Source organism: Lonchura striata, chromosome 23 (genome assembly GCF_046129695.1).
Source record: "Lonchura striata isolate bLonStr1 chromosome 23, bLonStr1.mat, whole genome shotgun sequence".
In the NCBI taxonomy this organism is placed as follows: domain Eukaryota; kingdom Metazoa; phylum Chordata; class Aves; order Passeriformes; family Estrildidae; genus Lonchura; species Lonchura striata.
In genome coordinates, this window is record NC_134625.1 from 10,748,868 (window position 1) to 10,771,170 (window position 22,303).

General features: G+C 56.5%; 2 protein-coding genes and 1 long non-coding RNA gene across 3 annotated transcripts; 1 reads left to right on the plus strand and 2 right to left on the minus strand.

Moving 5' to 3' along the window:
• Nucleotides 1-5,931: 5,931 nt before the first annotated feature.
• Nucleotides 5,932-10,768, minus strand: REXO2 (RNA exonuclease 2). The gene is made up of 7 exons (XM_021530040.2): nucleotides 10,637-10,768; nucleotides 10,460-10,543; nucleotides 9,861-9,938; nucleotides 8,140-8,251; nucleotides 7,515-7,623; nucleotides 7,256-7,309; nucleotides 5,932-6,354 (listed from the first exon to the last, which is right to left on the minus strand). The coding sequence occupies exons 1-7, from the start codon at nucleotides 10,766-10,768 to the stop codon at nucleotides 6,225-6,227; spliced, it is 699 nt and encodes a 232-aa protein (XP_021385715.1). The 3' UTR covers nucleotides 5,932-6,224.
• A 256-nt stretch (nucleotides 10,769-11,024) lies between these two features.
• RBM7 (RNA binding motif protein 7) lies at nucleotides 11,025-13,584 on the minus strand. Its single transcript, XM_021530038.2, has 5 exons — nucleotides 13,432-13,584; nucleotides 13,094-13,256; nucleotides 12,494-12,596; nucleotides 12,244-12,310; nucleotides 11,025-12,028 (listed from the first exon to the last, which is right to left on the minus strand). The coding sequence occupies exons 1-5, from the start codon at nucleotides 13,525-13,527 to the stop codon at nucleotides 11,639-11,641; spliced, it is 819 nt and encodes a 272-aa protein (XP_021385713.2). The 5' UTR covers nucleotides 13,528-13,584; the 3' UTR covers nucleotides 11,025-11,638.
• LOC116184451 (uncharacterized) lies at nucleotides 13,398-15,127 on the plus strand. Its single transcript, XR_004149221.2, has 2 exons — nucleotides 13,398-13,479; nucleotides 14,955-15,127. It is a non-coding gene; the product is annotated as an uncharacterized LOC116184451 (long non-coding RNA).
• The last annotated feature ends 7,176 nt before the right edge of the window (nucleotides 15,128-22,303 follow it).

Genomic DNA, 22,303 nt, shown 5'->3' on the forward strand with positions numbered 1-22,303 from the left:
CCGGCTAGGGCTGGATGGTGATGGTGAGGAATGAAGATGAATATCCTCATGCCTGTGACCTTGGCAGCAGCCAGCCTCGTCCTTGGCACTCGGAGCACCTCCGAAGGTTCCTGTTTGCTTTTCTTCATTCTCCAGGGACAGGTTGACAGCGCTGTCCTTCAGGCTGAAAAACACGTCAAAGGGAAGAGCTGGGGGAGCATGAGGGAGCGAGTGGCATCCTGCAGCACACCAGACCACACACTGGGCAGGGAGGAAATGGGGGCAGCTCCCTGCCATGGGCTCCGTTCTCGGGGGAAGCACCAGCACCATCCCCCAGCAGGGAGCACCCAGTCCTGCAGCACACTGCAGCAGCGTGGGCAACAGCAACTTCCAGCAGCCTCCAATGTCCCAGGGCAATGGGATGGCATGATTCTTGCTGTTGTGATGGATTAAAACCTGGTCCTGCTGTGGGGAGGACAAAGCAGGGAGTCTGGGGGAGGGTGAGATGGGAGTTGCTGTGGTGCTTCAGGCAAGAAAGATGATTTCCATTTTACAAGAAAGACTTGAGCACATCCCCACAGCAATTAAGTGGGGTTTACACACTGGAGTTGTAAGGTTGATTTCTAGAAAATGGGGATGCACAGCTCTAGAAATCAGGAAGAAGAGAAGCAAAGGTATGAGGTGTGCTGACAGGAGTGGCTGAGGCAGTGCTGACAGTGCCATGCCTGCCCAGGAAGAGGGAAATCCTGATAGCATGTGGCTGGGCAGAGGGACAGGGAAAAGCAAAATTATCCTTAGTGGTTAGGAATGAAAGTAAGACAAATTCAGGCAAGAAATATGAGACAAATTCTTAGCAGCATAGCCATAAAACATGGGAACAGTTTACCTAGGGATGGCAGTGCAGCTTCCCAGAGTCTTTAAATCAACACCAGATATCACACGATCTTCAGGCAGAGAGCATCTGCAGTCTTCTGAAGGCTTCCTTTGGGCTATGCTACCTCTGCTCTTAATTAGGGTGGGTTTAAAAAATTAAAAATCCTACTAGTTGATGTGCCTTTGCAGTGAATTTCCCCATAGGTTTCCATCTGAGTCCCATGAAACCAGGACTGTGTGTCTGCTGTTCTTATTTCCAGCTTCAGATAATTCTTCCAAAATGCCCTCTTGTACAAATTGAGCCCAATACGTGTGTGCTGTGGTAGCTAGGAGACTGGCAGGAACAGTGCTCTCCATGATTATCCAAAGCAGTTGTCATGTTATTCTCATTGCTAATGGTATATAATTATGTATTAAGGCTCTCTCCAGGTAGAGCAACTTGGGGCAATTAGAGCACACAGCAGTGGACACGGGAAGGACCTCAAGACGAGTCACTTTGTCCCTCTGGAAAGGGAAATAATTGTCCCAGAACATATTGTTGGCATTTTTGCTGCCCGACATGAAAGCAGATCCGTTGCAGTGAGGCAAGACGTGGTGTGGTCAGAAGCAGGAGAGCAGGGTCCTTTCTCCACGGTGCATGCAGTGCATGCAGCTCTCCTGCCCGGAGCCGTGCAGCCGTTCATGCCAGGAACGCATTCCCCTCCTTTCCTTTCCTTTCCTTGTCCCCGTTTGTTGTGGCTGGGGGATTTGATCAGCCCCACTCTGATGGCACAGCCTGGCCCGGAGCCTGCAGGGCTGGAGCCCCCATCTCCTCCTGCGCCGTCTCGCTGCGTGGCTGCTCGAGAGCCTGGGCTGGCGAGAGGATTCCCTGTGGAGCCCACTTCTCCAGGGGCTCTGCAGCTGTGGGCTTGCTCCTCAGCTGGTACCTTCTGCTGGGCCCAGCCAGCCTGTCCCCTGCAGAGGCTCACAGACCAAAAACATCATCCCAAACTGCACTGCTGCCCGAGGTGGGGCAGAAGGCCAGAGTGACAGCAGCAAGGTGTGACTCCAGTCCTGGGGGAATCAGAGGGGTGGGATTCTGTGCTGACACATGCCACCGGTCCTGGGCTTACACAGATACCTACAGGGGGATTCAGCCAGGGCTTCTCCCTCCTTGTCCTCCCTGGAAACAAAGAACAATGTAATTCCTGCAGAAACTCTTCTTCCCTGTGGAAAGAAGGGATTATGCCTAGAGAGGTAGCTGGTACCCTTCAGACCTCCCCCTGACTGCAGGAGCAGTGGCAGCAGAGCTGCCCGAGGGAGCCGTGGGCTCCGTGAGCATCCCCACGCTGGCCCCGGCTCCCTCCGGAGCCGCTGCTCGCAGCTCCCGGTGTTCGGGAGACACCACGAGCCCGGCTGCAGCAACAGCAGCGATGCCGCGGGAGCGGCAGCCCCGGAGAGCGGCTGGGGATGTTTCTCGGGCTGTTAACGAGCGGCGGGTTGAGTGTCAAAACTTGCACAGGGAAAGGCGAGGGCATTGCAGATGCCCCCGGCAGGGAAGGTCCCACCGGCCCTGGGTGTCCCTGCTGCAAAGGCAGCTCCTGTCAGGGGGCTTGGTGAGCAGAGCACAGAAATGGAAGCGGGCAACAGGTTGGAGGACTCGTGGGGGCATTGGGGGGGTACAGACATCCAGAGTCCACAGTGAGGACAGCAGGGGAGCCTTCCACGCTGCTGCCCAGCCCTCAGGACATGCTGAGGGCTCGCTGCAGATACCACTGCAGGCATTTCCCCTCCAAGAAAGGGCTGGCTTTGTGTGTGTGATGGCGCTGGGAATCCAGAGACACCTTTGCTGTCGTTGTGAGCAGTTTCATTCTGACTGGCAGGAGCAATGAGGAAAGCACTGCAGAGCACTGGCTGGTGATGGAAGTTTCTCTGAACCGACAGAGATTTGCTTCAAAGGGCCTATGAAGAGGCTCCATTTAATTGTGAGGCAGAAAGTGCCACATAACTAATATATATGCTCACAAATATATACCCATGCATGCAGCCATCCCCCAAAGGACTGGGCAGTGCAGAGAGCCAGGCAGGCCCTTTGGTGCTGCAGCCCTGGCAGCTCACAGACCAGACTGCTGCTCTGGAGTCACGTTGCAGCCAAAGGGACGTGAAACTCAGTTTTATTTTTAACTTGGCTGGAGGGAAAGTGGAAGGAATATCTTACAGTGGAAGAAGTAGATGAGGACCCTGGAGATCTCAGCTCAGTTCTTGGCTCCACTACAAATTCCCCATGCGACCTTAAGGAGGTCACTTCATCTCTCTGTGCTTCATTTCCCTTCTGCAAAGTTTGGAGAGCGTGATCCTCCCTCCGGTCTTGTCTGTCGGGTTGGGAGCAGACACCAGTTTAATTCTTTTGCAAGTGCAGTGCAGGAGAGCACTCTGGAGAAGGTGCCAGGCAGTTTCCCCAGCTGTGCCCTCACACAGGCTGCATGGTTTTTCAGAACAGACTTCCCAGAAAAGGGGGTTTTGAGGGTAAACACCAAAGCCTGGTCTTAGGAAAGCAGAAGGATTTGCAGTCTGTAACCTGCCCTCAGTGGCCAGAGCTGAGGGGTCAGTAGGTGCCACTTGACTCACCAGATAATTGTTTTCTTTTCCAAAATACGGTGTCTGCTAGGCCCTGTCACACCATTATCACACCCATTTATGCTCTTCTCACCGCTGCTGTTAGTGCTGGGGAATGGATCTCACTGTCACCTCTCCCTGCCTTGGCACTTGACTGACAGCCCGTGCCCCGCACGTGGCACCGCACTGCCGCTGGCAGCTCCTCCGGCGCGGGGATAAAGCATCGCTGCAGCACCCGGCAATTTGTGGCCATTTGGGTCCCATCCATCAGTGGGGCAGCGGCAGAGAGACAGGTCCCCGAGTCCAGAGGGACCCTCCGTCCCATGGCCTGGGAGGCTGTCGCTCACACCAACCCGTTTGGCCCTTCCCCTCTCATTCCTCTGCTCACGCTGTTCCGCTCGCTCTCCTGTGCCAGGCCAGTCCTGGGTCCGGGGCGCCCTGTCCTCGTGGGGCCTGGGTGGCTGTGGCAACTTCTGACAAGTTGTGTTTTACAGAGTAGTCACAGGGTAATCTTGCATGTCCTTGTTTTGTTATTTAGGGCACTTAAAGTGTCACAGAGATTTCACTATCCTAAAAGCTTATCTGTCAGCAGGAGAGAGTTATTCCAGTAAAAGGGTATCATCAGTGGCAGTGGGAGGAAAAAAAGAGACAAAAATTGTGTCTGAAGGTTTTCTATTCCAGGCGCTCTGCAGCCGACCTTGAGCCAATGCAGCTGCACCCGGCAGCTCCCAGGGCCAGTGGGCAGCACTGGCAGCGGTGCCAGGGTAGGCTGAGCAGTGTCCCCAGCACATCCCTGCCACCTCCAAGTATCCAGCTCAGCCCCGGTGAACTGGGGGGACGTTGCTTGAGGGTTTCTGTTTCATCCCCTGCCTTCGTACGGTTGATGTTGTCTGCCAGAGGGCAGAAGTTCCTCTGGCCCATTGTGGTGGAGCTAGCAGCTGTGCCTGGGAGCAGGAGGATTTCTCTAAAAAAAAGAGAATGAGAGCAGACCGCACTGAAGCTGGGCAAAAGTGTAGCATGAGCTGGTATTTTTCCTGATTTCTGTGGTTTGTGCCCAAATATTGCAGTGTGGATTGATGGAGAGAATGACACGTGCGGGGAAGGGCAGAGAAAAGATGAAGGAGAAGGAGGGAAGGAGGGAGGATAACTGGTTGCTCTTTTTGCCATTGTGGGAGGCTCCAATGGCTATGTCTGGAAGGAGTTTGCACACGGGAACTCTCCATGCTGGCAGCACTGGAGCTGTGGGGATTCCTGTTCCAAACAGGAGCACAAACTCCTGCTGCAGTTGCAGGTTTGATGTGCTGTTAAACACCTCGATCCAGGAGAAAAGGGTGGAGCCAAGGGACCCAGGCACACTCTGTATTTGCCTTTGAGGAATTCTTTTAGCTACCACGCCCAAAAAGAGATTTATTTGCATCCCTGTATCTGGAACCTCCGTGACTGTGTGATGCTGATGGAGCTTTCAGAGCACAGAAACAACTGGTGTAAGTGCTCCTACAGAAGGGAAGGGTGCAAAGCCAGGGGGTCCTTGCTGTTCCCTCTCCCCAGCCCCTGCTGCAGGAGGGAATTTTGTTTCCAGCCCAAAATAACACCCGCTTTGGTGGGGCTTATCTGTGCTCTCCCAAGTGCATGACAAATTTGTACTAAATTGGAACCTCAAATGATGCCAGCACAGAAAACCACGAATGCTATTGCATAACACAGGGAGACGAGATAAAAATCCTCCATACGGCACCGTTACTTCAGAAGCACAAATGAACAATATTTAAAAATGTATAAACACAGGTGGCATATTTTCCTTAAAAAATGTTTCAAGAAAAACAAAAGCATCTTAACAAGGAATAAAATATGAAAAGCAGGAGAAGTAGGTCAGAAAGAAGTCAAGAGAAGGGGAGAAAACTAACACGGAAATGAAAGACAAAGTGAATTCTGGTGGCACGTGGCTGTGATGTGGGTCCATGGAGCTGCTGGAACAAGGGTGAACTGCGTGTCCTCAGCTCCAACACGGCGCCATCCCAGGGCCCCAGAGGCTGGGGCCAGCATCTCCACAGGAATGCATCCAGACATTCCTGCAGGTGCTGGCTGTGGTGGATAACGCTCTGCAGGGATGTCCCTCAGCACCAAGCCTGCCCACACAGAAAACAAATCTCTCTGGAATTGCCAACTTACCTGGGAGTGGTGACAGAGGAGAGAGACATTTCACAGACTCATTTATTTGCCCCATTAACCATTTTAACGGCCTCTCTGCAATAACAATCATTCCCAGGGCTGGCAGAGCAGGTGTTCCAACAATCAGCAGGATTGAGAAGCCCTGGATGGCCATTATTATTAATGCCCATAATAAAAACATGCCTGGGAGCCGCACACCCCGCGCTCCATTACACCCTCTGGTTTATGGGCCAGCAGCTCCCGCTCCAGGACAGCCCAGGGGAGGCCAGGAGCAGCGTGGCGAGCACCAAAGAAAGGCTGTCCAAAACCACCATCTTTCAACTGACCTGTTTTATTGTGTCGTGAAAGACTGCACCTCAAACCAGGTGCAAGGAGTATCAAACAGCGTGTTTTACCTAGAACATCCGAACCCGGGCGCTGCTGAGGCCCAGCGTGCCGATCCCCCGCTCAAACTGAAAAGCAGCAGCAACTCAGGCTTCTGTCTGCATTGAACAGCTGGTAAGAAACAAGGTAACCCAGGGTGCAGCTTCCCAAGAGACTGGCAAACGAAAAAAAAACCAGGAGACGCATCTACTGTGTGCTACGGGTTGGTGTGACAGGAGGGGAAATCAGCTGGCAGCTTTATCGCTTTCCCCGTTCTCAATCAGTTTCCTTTTCTTCTCATCCGTTTTCCTCTTAAAGATGTGGTCTCTGTAGAACTGGAGTTCTTTGATGCTTTCCCTGATGTCATCAAGTGCTCTGAAAGAGAATTAAGGAGGGTTTCAAAGAGCCTGGGTACATCTCCAGCTATGCCCACATCCCAATGCTGCTGAAAACTTCCAGGCTGCAGGAAACCAAACTGATGTACATGGAAGGTGCATCTGTCAGAAATGAAAATAACATTCATTGTCTCAGGGAAGGAATAAAAGTCCAGTGGTGCCAACGTGCCAGGGAGTACCACACGGCTTATCAATTTATGTCAGCCTGGGACACAGCTGTGGAAACCAGCAGGGTCACAGCATCGCTGTCAGAAACAATCCAACCCAGGGAAGAGACGGGGCTCTGGAGAGCTGCCCAGCTCCAGCCAGGGCATGCTCAGGGCTCAGCTCTATGCAGCAGCACATCAACCACCACTTCAGCCAGGACCTCTGCGACAGCCAGCCCTCCTCCTCCTCCTCCTCTGTGTGTACCAGAGCCTCCCTCCTGCCCAGCACAGGCACATCAGAGCGGAGCCACAGAGGTTCCATGGCTCCTTCCTGCCACCCAAGCTCAGGAAACGGGCAGGAGCAGGACTCTCACCCCCCATTCACACTTTCAAATGTTTGCGTTTCTGTGACCACCTCTGCCCAAAAGAAGGGCAGATAACCCCCACTGACTGATTGATTGCATGGCAAACAAACATGCACTTTGAAGAGCAGAGTGAATCAGAAGGGCTGAGGAAACTTCTGGTTCTCTGGATTTTAATAAGCCCTTTCCCTACACTATCTAGGATTTGGACAGGAGAATTCAAACATCTGACAGGGTGTAGAAGCACACCATCTCCACCTGCATCATCCACAGAATACTGGAATTCACAGGGAGCCCCATATCTTGCTCAGGAAGAGCAAAGCTCTCTGCAAGACAAGCCCTGCTCTGTCAGTGGCAGAGGCACAAAGCTCACCTGTGAGAAGCCGCCTTCTTTGGTGCAAACTCGTATTCTTCTGGATACCAGCGCCTGTGAGCAGAAAAACTGCCACTTAAAAACAAAACTGGGATTCAAAGCCACATCTGGTGGCTGCTGCAGGTTTGTTACACTTGGTGAAGGAACCTTGGTTTCACTGACACCCGGGGAAGCCACAGCCCTGCGAGTCCCCCTGCTGTGATCTGCCCCCAGCACCCTCAGGTTATCTATCAAACCACTTAACTGGGGGAACATTCACCTGCAAAGTTCCTTGACAGTGCTCACATCAATGATCCTGTAATGAAGGTGCCTCATGAACTGCGGCATGTATTTGTCAAGGAATTTCTTATCTGCATGAACAGAGTTACCTACAAAGACACAAACAAGATGTTTCTTCAAAGACGCTACAGAGCAACATGGAAACGAGCAGCAGGCGGAGCGAGCTGGGAGAGATCACAGGGGAAGAAAAGCCCTTCACAAGCACCTCATTTATCCCATTTTCCAGCAAATATGATTGTAAAGGTTTGTCAGATTTTCATTGCACGATCACACGGGGTTTAATACTAATACCTCTAGTAATTCCCCAGTTACTACTCCCACAATTTGTGTCACACAGATAAATATCAAAGAATTACAGCAACATCGGGTTTTTCGCCAAGTGAAAGTGGCCATTGGTATTCATTTGACTCAGCAGAGATTCTGAAAGCAGTTCTGGGTAACAGGACACCTGGAAGATCCTTACTCGGCCTTTGGCTGGATAGCAGGGAGGAGAAGACAGAGCACGGGACAGGAACCCAGCCCTGGCACACGTGCCAGCGCGTGCTTCATCCCGCAGGGAGCGCAGGATGGATGATGTGCTGTAGTGCAGAACAAAGGTGCCTCACCTGCGAGGGGACAGAGCCCCGGGGGTGTCTGCTGCCGCACGAAGGACAGGAACTCGTACTCTGCCTGCTGCAGCGAGATTTTACTCTCCTTCACAGCTTTAGTGAGGCCAGACTGCAAAAAAGAGCCAAGTCGTAAATCAGAAACACCCTGTCACAGGCACTGCCAGGAATGCTCCAGTTCTCAAGTAAATGTTTAACTCTGCAGTGAAAGGTCAAGCCCTGGAGTGCTGTTTGTTCCCCAGGTGCCTCCTGAACTCCATACCTCAGTTCTCTGGGGCACCCCCAGCCTTTACTCTCCTCAGGGACCTCCTGCTTGGTAAGGAAAACCAAGACAGGTACATAGTCCTGACAGCACTGACCTTCCTGGGGGGTTTGGGACTTTTTCCTTCCCTTTTTTGGATTTCCTTGCTCAGACTTCTTTTCAGTTCCCAAGATGTGAGGCGTTGTTTACCCACCTGCACATCCTTGAGCCAGGAGAGCGCTACATCCCTTCATATCCCCATTTCAGGAGAGGCACTCACCTCCCCAGCAGGGAGCAGCAGGTACCAGTGAACACAAATAAACAGGCTCCTGCCTTCAGGGTTTATCAAGATTCCTATAAATCAAGAAAGTTCCTCCCTTTTTTTTTTTTTTCAATAGCTAAATGTCAAATCCTCTCCAAGTGTTCTCAGTGATTTATTTCCATCTGGCTACGCTATATATTTCCACGACTGTGCAGCAAAAATCTACTTGACAGATCCAAGTGGTGGTTAAAAAATTCATTATGTGGCAGCATTTTCATCTATATTCTAATTGCTTCTCTTCTCTTAGTCAATTAAAAATAAGTAGCTCCTCAGGAGCAGCAAGGACGCATGCTACCATCTCCAATTCACTCCCGAGCTGAGCTGAGCCGGAATCCTTGACTGGGGCAGGGAAAAGCACCCACCACAGTAAATTAATATTCATTTCTCAAACTCTTGCTAATTCTTCCCAGGGAGAGCAAGATGCTGAAGGGAGAATAAGGGGGGTTATGGATGTCTTAAAACTTCAGCCCTTAATTGAAAACTAACTTGAATTTCAATTCATCATCAGGGACTGGAAAATCCATTTGCTCTCTTGCTGCTGGCAAGGAGGAACCTTTCTTTGGTGGCCCAAAGAACTAAAAATAATCTCTTGCTGCAAAAGTGAAGCTTTCAGTGAAAAAACCCACAAGGCTTACAGCACTGAGGGGACAGGCAAAAGCCCAGTGTTTACAGGCCTGTTTAATCCCACATGCACCGGAGTCCACAGGAAGAAATCTGCATTTGACTGGCTCTGGACTATTCTGCAACGATCCTGCCCCTGTTCTTACTCAGGCATTCAAGTTTCACCTCCCCTTCCCCACTGGAATTATTTTATGCAAGACTTCAGCAGGAGGAGCTGTCAGAATCTGAACCCAACCCAGTCTACACCAGCATGCCACAGAGGCAGGAGGTGGCCAGCAGGTCTGTGAGAGGACCAAGGAACGAAACCCCAAATCCCAGCCTCCCACTGAGAGAAAGGAGGCTGAGCCCTGCCTTGGGAGATGCGAGCCAGCGGCACATCCCTGAGCGACAGATCCCATTCTGGCCCCGCTGCCAGGGGAGCCTCACTGCTGCTGATCCCTCAGAATTACAGCCCAGTGCAGCCGATCTCTCAGAATTACACCGATCCCTCGGAATTCACGTCAGTCTCCCCGCGGCCCAGGCACAGGAGCGTTTTACCTTGCCGTGGTGCTCCTTGCACCACTCGGACATGCTCTCCAGCAGCTCGTCGGGCTGGTTGATAATCAGGTTCGGGCCCTGTCGGGGACAGGAAGGCACAAAAGGTCATGGGAAGACAAGTTTGGAAGCACGTCAAAGTTCGGTCCCGAGCACGGAGCACGGAGCAGTGTCAGCCCGGAGACACTCGGTGCGGCGTGACGCAGGTCCCGGGCTCGGTGCCGCTCCCACGCTGCCGGTGCGGGGCCGGGGCCGGTGCGGGGCCGGGGCCGGGGCCGGGGCCGGTGCGGGGCCGGGGCCGGGGCCGGGGCCGGGGCCGGGGCCGGTGCGGGGCCGGTGCGGGGCCGGGGCCGGTGCGGGGCCGGTGCGGGGCCGGGGCCGGGGCCGGGGCCGGAGCCGGGGCCGGTGCGGGGCCGGGGCCGGAGCCGGGGCCGGTGCGGGGCCGGGGCCGGTGCGGGGCCGGGGCCGGAGCCGGGGCCGGGGCCGGGGCCGGGGCCGGGGCCGGGGCCGGGGCCGGTGCGGGGCCGGGGCCGGGGCCGGGGCCGGGGCCGCTCGGCGTTACTTTGTCCCTGGGAGCGCCCGCGGGGTGCCGCGCGGCTCACCTCGGCCAGCACGTTGAGGTCGCAGTCGGTGATCAGACACGCCATCTCCAGGATCTGGTCCTTCTCCACGTCCAGGCCCGTCATCTGCCAGGGGCGAGCGGCAGCGTCAGCGCGCCCGGGGCCCGCGCCCCCCGTCCCGCCCGCTCCTTCCCCGCGCCCCGCAGCGCCTGCCCGCACCTCCAGGTCCACCCAGACCATGCGCTGCCCCATGTCGCCGCCGGCCATGGCCGCCGCGCTCCGCCGGCCCCGCCACAACCGCCCGGCGCTGATCCGCAGGCGGCCTAGGCCGGCGCGGCCGCCGCCCAGCATAGCCGCCGCACTACAGCTCCCGGCGGCCCCCACGCCGCCGCCCGGGCTCCACGGGGATCGGGTGCGCCGCAAGGGCTGCTGGGAGATGTAGTCCGCGGTGGTCCGCGGCCCGCCTCCCGTCACGGGTGCCACGGAGCAGCTCCGCTGCCCCGGCCTCAAAGGCGGAGGTTCTCCCAGGGGCTTTCCCCAGGGACTTTTAATGTTCTCCAAGATAATGTTGTTATATTTCAAATGGACAACAGGGAATGGGTTCAAATTGAAAGAGAGTACGTTTATATTACATATCAGGAAAACATTATTTACTGTGAGGGTGCTTAGGTACTGTAACAAGTTGCCCATGGAAATTGTGGATGCTCCATCACTGGAAGCGTTCAGGGCCAGGTTGGATGGGGCTCTGAGCAGCCTGGTGCAGTGGAAGGTGTTCCTGCTTGTGGCAGGGGGTTGGAGTGAGGTGGTCTTTAAGGTTGCTACCAACCCAGAGCAACCTGTGATTTTGTGACTGTATAAAAAAAGATTATGAGGAATGTTACAGATGCCAGGCAGCATCTGTCCCACCTGAGCTCTGCTTAAAACACCAGACCCGTTCATCTGACACAGATGTTCATTCCTTGTAAAACAATACCAACAGCACTTATCTGTGACACAAGGACAGAGTGGTGGCTTCTCCAAGAATTCACCACAGCTTTCTTAGCCCGTCAAAAGCCCTGAAGTGTGCGTTAACACATTTAATACTGAGACCAGAGTTTGGCAGGACTGCACTGCTGGTATTTTTTTTTAAAATCACACTGAAAGGTGTCTTCACCGGGGTTTTTTTGGGGGGGTTTATACATGTACTGAGTAAGAAACAACGTTCCTTTGCCCTCGAGTCCATCAATGCCGCGCCGAGTGCCACTTGGGCTCTCTGTAGCTCTCCCTGCGGTACTCGTAGCTCCAGCTGTCGCGGTGCCTGTCGTCGTAGTGCTCCTCGCGCCCGCCCCGGTAGTGGTGCTCGGCCTCGTGGCCCCGCTCCTCGAAGCCGTACTCGTCACGCTTGCCGCGGCCGTAGTCGGGGTCGCCGAAGCGCTCGCGGCCGAAGTGGCGGCCGTCCGGGGAGTAGGGGTGGGCGCCCAGCCGGCCCTTGCGCGGCGCCGGCCCCTCCGGCCGCCGCGGCCCTGGGGAGCCCGGCAGAGCGTGGAAGGAGTGGGGGTAGCCGGGAGGGGCAAAGCCGGGCTGCTCGTATTTGCCCCCGAACTGGGGCTGCTGCCGAGCCGCACTGTTCATCTGGAAGGGAAAGAGGGAGAGGGACGCTTGCTTGGGCACGCTCGCTGCCCGCTAATCCACGCTGCAAATTCCAGAACGGAACAGAACCTTTGTGTCACCCACAGCCCTCCCAGCCGGCCCCCTCTGTCCCAGGAGCTTCCAATCTTCTGGAACTGTAGTTCCAGCACTCCAAAAATACGCTCCCACAAGCTGAGCCCGTGAGTGCGTGCACGTACCACCGCTTGTCTCTGCAGGCTCGGCGGGTACCCCGGAGCGGCCATGCCATCTGGAACCCTCTCATACCTGCAGGGAAAACACATCAGCAGTTTCAGCCTTAAACTGCTGCACTCCGAGGGGCATCTGCATCCCACTGGTGTTCCCTCCACAGGAAGGAAGCACCAAACTGCACTTGGAAGTAGCCAGGAACACAGTGAACCGTGCAATGTCTGTCTGCACTGCACGCTCCCGTGCTGGCGAGACTCGTACCTGCTGCAGTTGGATGCTGGATGAGGCATCCCAGGAGGGTTGGTGCCAGCAGCTCCGAGCTGGGAACAGGATGGATTGATATCCTGGGCTGCATGGCTGCTCCCTGGGGAGAGACAAATATTTCAGGAGACCCACAAATACCAGTTAAGGAACTCGGGTGTGAAGTGAACTTGCAGAAAATCAACCCATTTTGAATTGGCTCTCAAGTTTCCACACATTTAATTGGGTCTCAAGTTTCATCAGTGATCTGCAAAAGCACATGGTCCAGTTACCAAAGTAAAGCACTGCAACTGCCTAAATTCCCACCTCAAAGGGCAGAGATATTGTAGCCAGTGTGCCTCATTTAACCACTATCAGATGCAATTTTTAATGCTCATGTGATAATTTAGAAGAGATCTTAGAGGTGCTGCAGGAATAACCAATAAGAACCCACAGAGAAGGCTCAGCCAAGGGGTCACATCGGCTGTGAGGGACAGGAGGGTGCGAGGGGAGCAGAGCTGGCAGATGAGGGACCTCTGGAGAGAGGCTCCTGCAATCTACCCGAATAACCATGACTGCAGCTCACGTTCCCTCTAGAAAGCGGTGAACAGCCTGCGGTACCTGATCGGAACTGGATGCGCATGGGCCGCCCGTACAGCTTGATCCCGTTGAGCAGCCGCAGCCCGTACGGCACCGACTCCTCGTGCTTGAAATTGACGAAGGCGAACTGCTTGGGCCGCCCGTCCCGGTCCTTCGGGATCTTCACGGTGATCACGGGGCCCGCCTGGCCCCGGGAGCGAAGGCGTTAGGCAAGCACCGGGCGGGAGCGGCCGCCGCCGAGCACGTGCGCCGCGCCGAACCGTGTCCCGCGGCGGCCGCCGTAGCCCCGCCGGCCATGGCGGCCGCGGCCCTCCCGCCGCGCCCTCCCCCGGTGCAGGCCGCGCGGGCGCCGGGCGTACCTGGTGGAAGAGCTCGAAGATGAGCTCCTCGGTGACCTTGGGGTCCAGGTTCCCCACGAACAGCGTCCGGTTCGCCTCGGCAGCCGCTGCCCCCATGGCCGCGCCGGGATCCGAGCGCGCGCGCGCCCGGCCGCTGCTCCCCCCGCCCCGCGCGGGGCGTGACGTCACCGCACGCGCGGGCCGCGCCCGCCCCTTCCGGCGGGGCGGGGCCAGGGGGACGGGAACATGGGAACGGGGGAATGGGAACGGGGGAATGGGAACGGGGAAATGGGAACGGGAATGGGAACGGGGAAATGGGAACGGAAATGGGAACGGGGGAATGGGAACGGGAATGGGAACGGGGAACATGGGAACGGGGAAATGGGAACGGGAATGGGAACGGGGGAATGGGAACGGGGAAATGGGAACGGGAATGGGAACGGGGGAATGGGAACGGGAACGGGAACGGGGAAATGGGAACGGGGAAATGGGAACGGGAATGGGAACGGGGAAATGGGAACGGGGAAATGGGAACGGGAATGGGAACGGGGAACATGGGAACGGGGAAATGGGAACGGGAATGGGAACGGGGCAATGGGAACGGGAATGGGAACGGGGGAATGGGAACGGGAATGGGAACGGGAATGGGAACGGGGGAATGGGAGCGGGGAAATGGGGAAATGGGAACGGGAATGGGAACGGGGGAATGGGAACGGGGAAACGGGAATGGGAACGGGAATGGGAACGGGAATGGGAACGGGGGAATGGGAACGGGGGAATGGGAACGGGAATGGGAACGGGGGAATGGGAACGGGGAAATGGGAACGGGAATGGGAACGGGGAAATGGGAACGGGAATGGGAACGGGGGAATGGGAACGGGGAAATGGGAACGGGAATGGGAACGGGAATGGGAACGGGGAAATGGGAATGGGAACGGGGAAATGGGAACGGGGAAATGGGAACGGGAATGGGAACGGGGAAATGGGAATGGGAACGGGGAAATGGGAACGGGAATGGGAACGGGAATGGGAACGGGGAAATGGGAACGGGGGAATGGGAACGGGAATGGGAATGGGAATGGGAACGGGGAAATGGGAACGGGAATGGGAGCGGGGAAATGGAACGGGAATGGGAACGGGAATGGGAACGGGGAAATGGGAACGGGAATGGGAACGGGAATGGGAATGGGAATGGGAACGGGGAAATGGGAACGGGAATGGGAGCGGGGAAATGGAACGGGAATGGGAACGGGGAAATGGGAACGGGAATGGGAACGGGAACGGGGGAATGGGAACGGGAATGGGAGCGGGGAAATGGGAACGGGAATGGGAACGGGAGCGGGGAAATGGGAACGGGAATGGGAACGGGGAAATGGGAACGGGAATGGGAACGGGGAACAGGAATGGAGCAATGGGAACGGGAACAGGGCAGTGGGAACGGGAGAACGGGAACGGGGCAGTGGGAATGGGAATGGGAATGGGAATGGGGCAGTGGGAACATGGGAGCAGGAACAGGAACGGAGGCAGGCACGTTCACTTCCCAGGCGTTCACTTCTCCAAGGACTTTGGAAAGCATCCCTGGCTCTCCCCAGCTGCTGCAATCCCCTGGGTATCCCAGAAGATGCTCGACGTAAAACGGGTGTTCTCCATCTGGAAAAATTTTGAAAGGGGCAGTTGAGCCTTCATTTTTTATTAGATCCCCTCGCGTTGCAGCAGATCCGATTTCCTTGTTAATTGGGTGCTGTTCATTTTCTCCACTTCATTACTTGCCGCCGCACCTAGAATTTATATCCATTTGGCTTAATCGCGTTCGCCTGGTTAAATTCCAAACAGTCACTCGCTCAGAAAGGGAATTACTACCTCGCTTTGCCAGGACTTCCACTTTGCCTTAATTTCCCCGGAGCCCCGTTGGCTCCGCTCTGCCTGTTTTCCCTGGCTGGGTCCCCCGGGCCTGGCTGGGAGCGCGGGGTGCCCGTGCCATCCTGGCTCGTTCCACGTGCCACGGCAGGAGCTGCTGGGCTCTGGCATTGCCCAGCACAGCCTCGCCCAGCCCAGGCTTGAAAAATGCACGGTGGGAGAGCAGGAGCCACGTCAGGTGTATCAGAGGTGCTCTTGGGGTTCTCTTGGCTTGTTTGTGTTGCTATTTTGTGCTCTTTTTGCTCTTCAAAGGAGCAAAGTGGAAAACCAGAAAACTTTTGCTTTGCAAGGAAAAGCCTGTTCTTTGCCTGTTTTCACTCTTAATGAGCACTTGGAAATATTGCTGAGATTTCAACTAATTCCACTTGCCAGTTTCAACCACAGAAGAGGCTTGGTGGGGTACATTTTTGGAGGGTTTATTTGGGTTAGTTTTTTTGGGTTTTTTTTTGCTTCAGCTTCTTCCTCAGTTTCTCCTGCTTTTCTGCCCATTTCTCCCTGGCAAGAAAATGTAAAAGTAGATGAAGACTCATTCTGTGGATATTTAGCATCTGTGGCCCCCTGGGCTGTGCCTGGGCAGTGACAGGCAGTAGGACACCAGCCTCTCCTGTCCCCTCCCAGCTCACAGACATATTTCACCGCTGGCTCCCAGTGGAAAGCTCCTGCTCCATTCTCCAGCTCCCAGCAGTTCTGGTCAGGAGGTGATGATCTCCTGGAAGTGGTCACGAGCAGACAGGAGCTGCGAGATGCTGAGACCACAGCCGATGTCTCCCAAGCTATCACCTCTCAGCCCACCTGCTGCAGAGTGGGGACAAACCGTCCCGGTGAGGATGGGAACTGCCCCATGGCAGAAACCCCCCGGAGCCCCTCAGGCTGTGTTCCCCTAACGCAGGGATGTGACCCCAAGTGCCACAGAGCCGTGGCACAGCCCATATCCCAGTGCCAGGGCTCTCTGGCCGCAGCCCGGCCCAGGGGCAGCTCCTGCAGCGGGTGCAGAGCCTGTGGCAGGGCAGTGCCAGCTCCTGGGGCGGTGGCACTGTCCCCTCGCTCCCTGGCCCCGCTGGGCTCCATGGTGCTTCGAGCTGTGGCACAGCTCCAGCGGCAGTTCCCTGTCCGCCTGGGCACAGGGGTCCCTGACGGGGCAGGAGTGTCCTTGACAGGGCAGCTGTGTCCCTGACAGGGCAGGAGTGTCCTTGACAGGGCAGGTGTGTCCCTGACAGGGCAGGAGTGTCCTTGACAGGGCAGGTGTGTCCCTGACGGGGCAGGAGTGTCCCTGACAGGGCAGATGTGTCCCTGACAGGGCAGGAGTGTCCCTGACGGGGCAGATGTGTCCCTGACGGGGCAGGAGTGTCCCTGATGGGGCAGGAGTGTCCCTGACGGGGCAGGAGTGTCCCTGACGGGGCAGGAGTGTCCCTCGCAGGGCAGGAGTGTCCCTGACAGGGCAGGAGTGTCCTTGACAGGGCAGGTGTGTCCCTCGCAGGGCAGGTGTGTCCCTGACGGGGCAGGAGTGTCCCTGACAGGGCAGGTGTGTCCCTGACGGGGCAGGAGTGTCCCTCACAGGGCAGGAGTGTCCCTGACAGGGCAGGTGTGTCCCTGACGGGGCAGGAGTGTCCCTCACAGGGCAGGAGTGTGTCCCTGACGGGGCAGGAGTGTCCCTGACGGGGCAGGAGTGTCCCTCACAGGGCAGGAGTGTCCCTGATGGGGCAGGAGTGTCCCTGACGGGGCAGGAGTGTCCCTCACAGGGCAGCTGTGTCCCTCACAGGGCAGGAGTGTGTCCCTGACGGGGCAGGAGTGTGTCTGTGCCTCGCTCGGCTCGCTCCTGCGGGGCAGCCCAGGAGCGGTGCCATCCCACAGCTCCGAACGCCTCGGGGCTGCTCACTGAGCAGAACATTCTTTGCAGCATCCTCGAGTTCTGCATCGTGAACGCGCTTGCCCCTCCCCGGCTGCTCCTCGTGCTGTGAAACTCTTTCCAATCCTCCCAAGGGTCGAAGTCCTGCTGGTAAAACTCCGTCCCCGCGAAGAGAGCCGGCGCTCCCACCTGCCGGGAGCCGGCTCCGCTGCTCGCCCCGGCCGTGCCGCGCAGCCCGGCACCGTCAGCCCTCCTCACAGCGCCTACGCCTGCTCCCGTGTTCGCCTGCTCCCGTGTTCGCCTGCTCCCGTGTTTCTGGGGAGCAGCTCGGGTCTGCGGCCCCGGCAGCCGGGCTGGGCCCCGCGGGGCCGCTGCTTCGCCGGCGCGGCCGCGCAGAGGCAGCAGAGCCCCGCGCTGCTCGCCGCGGCTGCCCGAGCTCCTGCCGCTCGCCCGGCTGGAGCCGGAACGATCAAACGGCTCGAGGCTCATTACCGACTCCAAATCTGTATAATTGGCCTTTGCTTTCTTAAGGATCCATCGTTAGGAGTGACAGCAGAGGAGCTGCGGCATCATCGTCCAACTAATAAGTGCGAGTGTAGATCCAAGGTGCGTTTGCTTTACAAACCCCCTCACCGAGCCAGACCTGCTGCTGCCAAACCCTCTGCTGAGCGTGTGAGGCGTAAAAAGGACGTCAGCTAGAAAGATGAACATGAAAAAGAGGTTTTCTTCTGACAGGAAAATCAACGATCAGTGCTCCCTGCTACTGCAGCACTGGGACACAGGGCCCTGCGAGAGCCTTGCTGGCCAGGCAAGCTGACCCAGGGGTATTTCTAAGTGCAGTGCATGGCTTTCCATCCTTAGAGCCTCATTTTGTCACTGAATGACATAATCTGGGAATAAAAGCACGAACTGTCAGCACCCAGAAGCCTCTGAGCAGGAGTGGCAGAGGATCTCCGAGCTGGCAAGGCTTACTGCCCTCACTGCCAGCCTGGCACTGCCTGGTCCTGGGAATCATAGAATGGTAGGATGTCCTGGGATTGGCCTGCCATGGCAGGGACACCTTCCACCAGACCAGGCTGCTCCAAGCCCCATCCAACCTGGCCTTGGACACTTCCAGGGATCCAGGGGCAGCCACAGCTTCTCTGGGCAGCCTGTGCCAGGGCCTGCCCACTCTCACAGGGAAAGATTTCTTCCTAATACCTAATCTAACCTACTCTGTCAGTGTGAAGCCTTTCTCCCTTGTCCTGTCACTCCAGGCTGCAAAGAGTAGAAACTCTGCATAGGCTCCCTTCAGGCACTAGAAGGCCACGATTAGGTCAGCCCAAAGAGCCAGCCCCTGTGGCAGCGCCCAGAATGGCTCTGACGCTGCAGCTTCCCATCTCCATGAGAGCTTGGCTCGACATCTGATTTCCATTTCCCCTCGTACTCTTATTTCAATCAAAGTGTGTGATTAGGGCTGCACGAGCTCCATTGTCATCTCCCCCTAAGTGCTGCTCTGATGGGTGGAAACAGCATCTCAGTGTTTATAGGGAGGAATGCACGGCTCTGCTTTCCTGGGTATCGCACAAAATCTGCCACTGCAGGGAGGGAAAACCACAGGAAAAATGAGCAGCACCTGCAGAGGGCTGGGGAGGGAGGAAGGGAGCTCTCCCAGCCTATGGGGGAGCACCTTGGTCTTGTCCCCTCACCTGTGCAGCAGCTGGGAGATTATAAAGGGCAGAGGGAGCTGGAGAGGGGTGGGATTTTGGTGTTTGCAGCACCTCAGGGCTTTGCTGGCTTGGGCTCTACATGGCCTCTGCCCGAGTATGGCTCCTGTTGTCATCCCAGAGGAGGTTTGGAAGCAGGCAGCTTGTGTGGTGGAACACTGGCCTGGGGAGGTGCTCTGGTAAGGATGGGTGTTCTTTGAGGGTGCTTTTGTGGGGGTTGGTTGAAGGCAGCTGGTTCTTTTGGTGGTTGCAGAAAACATTTAGAGTTTTCCCCTGTATTTCTGAGGTCAGAAATGCTGTGCTTCAAGGTTCCTGTCAGAGTCAGAGGAATGCACCCGCTGCTGTGCCCTTTCCTCCCAGGTCAGATGTTTGGCTGAGTGTTGCATGGGCATCAATGGGATCTTAGTTAAGGGATGTGTAATTAACAGCTGGCCATGCTGTTGGGCCCCTGCCCCAGGCCTGGCTCCCCAGAGGCTCTGCCCAAGGAGGGGAGCGGGAGCAGCCCAGTGCTGCTGGGAACAAAAGGCGTCTCTTTGCGTGCTGTAGAGGATCCCAAACAAAAGGTTCCCGTTCCCTGCGCTCCTCTCCCTGCTTCTCACTCTCCTTTCTGTGCTCCCACTCTCCAACAGGGATTTAAGCCGTTCTTTTCTCTGGGCTGCAACAAGAAAGTAGCAATTAACTGTTATAAGGCTGTTTTATAGTCCTGTGCAAACCCCTTCCATCCACTCTGCTTTAAATGGGTACATCTTTTATTCCCAGTTTTCGGGAGTGTAAAACTTTACAGCGTTTGCTGCAAACCTTCATACTTTGCTTTGCAGTTTATTGCTCCCTCTGCGGATATATCTCACTCATAAATATGGCTTCCAGCTCCCAGTACTTGACTAGGAGCTGCAGTGCCTCCGAGTGGTTCCATTAATGGGACTTTGCCTACATATCGTGGTATGATTCATCCCAAAGCTCTGTCTGTCCTCTGCAGAAGAGCTCTGGCAGCAGCAGGTCACTCAGGCAGGGCACTCCAGCACCAGCTGCACATCCCCGTGGCTCTGGGAGGTGGCCGTGGAGGGCTCTGTGTGAGCTGGGGCTCTGTGCTGGGTGGCCTCAGGCACTGCCATTGTGGAGCCTTAGAGCAAAGGCTGTCTTAGGTGGAGACTTTCCTCTCCTCTGGGTTGTTTGCAGGTTATTTGTAAAAAACTTTCTTTTCCTGTGATTTACACGGAGTCTCTGCTCTCCCTGTATTAAGAGTGAAAAATAAAGGGGTCAAATGTTGAGGTTCCTGTGGGTTTAGGTCTGACATGGGTGGGTTGTTTCTAACCACACCGTAGTTTTTATTGCCATGGGAACACTGGGGAGCTCTTTTACCCTACTGTCCATTTTTTGGGACACTTTGGAGAAGTGCTGTGCTTGACGCAGGCTCAGGTGTCCGTGAACAGAGCCAGCCAGGTTTGTGGACACCAGGTGCCAGTGCCTTTGTTCCTCAGCAGCCAAGCCAAAAGCTGGAGGCGGAGGCAGAGCAGGGTTCTGTGTGCTGCTGGTCCTCCCGGGGCTCTGGGAACGGGACAGGGCACTTGGCCCCCCTGCACCGGTGGTGGCCCTAAGGGGAGGAGTGGGTGCTCCTGCTGCAGACCCAGCCAGCCACCGTTATTCTGGGACTGTCGTGACACAAAGGATTCGGAAAGGTGTGGGATATTAACCGCAGCTTTCAGGCCCCTGCATCCTACATGGTAATTTCCTTGCATTACGGCGACGGCGGCTTTAAAACCGCCCTCCTCCCGTCCCCTTTTAACAAAACAGAAAAGCGTTTGGGGCCGATTTGTTTGGAGTCCAGAATGGCAGCGATTACAGCAGCGCTGAGCGTTTGGGATAAATGGAGTGATACTGGGGTGAGAATGACCTCTGTTGAAAGGGTGACCCAGGATGGGGGCTGCTGTTTATCCCGCTCTGCGTGTGCCCTGCCCCGTTACCAAAAGCGGGGTGCTTTGTCTCATCCCTTTGGGCATCCCACCACTGCATTAAAGCACCTTTTCCAGGGAAAAATGAGATCTATGGAAAAAAGCCTCGGCTGCCTGTGTCCGGCCCCACTGGTGCTCCCTCAGCCTGCAGGAGGGAGGGGAGCCGGCACACGCTGGCAGCGCCGCGGTGCCGGATGCTTTATGGGGCCATTTGCCAGCGCCGGTACCTGCCGACGAGGCTCCAAATGTCAGAGCCAGGAGAGGGAACAGGTGGGCTCTGTGCGTCTCTGGAGCCCCACTAATTCACAGGCGATAAATTAATGACAGGAACAGGGACAAAGTCCTATTCTGGGTGCAGGTGACTGAGCAATTCCCTTCTGGCAGGCGGAGGGAGGGAGACCTGCCGCTGTCAGGCTGCCTTTGATTGTGTTGTCTGAGCCAGGCTTAAAGGTAGCCCGTGCTCGAGACCAGCTTTGCTCCTGCTCAGGGCTCTAGAAGCAGTGGGAAGCCTCGCTTAAAATAATGAGCACCTCTGCTAATTACCTGAGGCTGCCACTTTGAACCGCAGGCTGTCGCTTGCACCATCCCCATGAAGGAACCGAAGGTTTCCTTCAGTCCCAGAGACGGGAGCTGTTCAGAGCTAATGGCATCGCCCGTCAGGAGAGGCTGTGAATGCTCGCAGCTACCCAGGGCCGGTCCTGGCGCCAGGCGTGGGCATGGGAGGCGCTGCAGGAGCGGGCGCTCCCCGGCTCCTCCGGCATTCACTGCTGTCCCACCGGCCTCCAGGAGGGAAAGGATGCGTGTGGGGGCGCTTTGGCAGGGAGCAGGGCCAAAAATGGTGGGGGAAAAGAGAAAAGTACAGGCGTGGTACCGTATTAAACGAGCTGTACAAGAAGCTATCGTCCAAGGGCCCTGTATCAGCACGGTTTCGGTTTTGTCTGTGCCATCTCTATAGAATTGCCGAGGGATTGTGACCCGGGAGCAGTGTCCGGCGCCGGGGGTGGGCAGCAGGGCTGGTGCGAGCTGTGCCCGGGAGCGCCGGGCTCTCTCTCGCCTCTAGGAAGCACTCTGACCTCAGGGAAACGGGGAGCATCGCTCCGAGCAGAGCTGCGGCAGCGCGCAGCATTCTTCGGCTTGGCAAAGTGCCTCTTCTGGAGAGCCCTGGCTTGGCAGCGGGCGAGAGGGGAGGTCGAGGGATTCCAGCATGGCAGAGCCTGGGACTCGGCAGTTGTCTGGCAGCTCGAGGGAGAAGGTTCTGGGAAATGCCGCCTGGGGATGCAGCAGCCTGGTCCCGGAGCCGGGACCCCCTTCCCGTGCAGGGGTTCCCTCCGAAACGGGGCGATGTGAATGCCAGCCTTGGAGGGTGTGCTTGGCCACAGGAGCGTGGTGCCTGGAGAGCTCGGATCGTTCGGGACAAGCCATCACTCCGGGCTCTGCAGAAGCGCAGGAGAGACGAGGCTTCCCGGGAGCAGGCG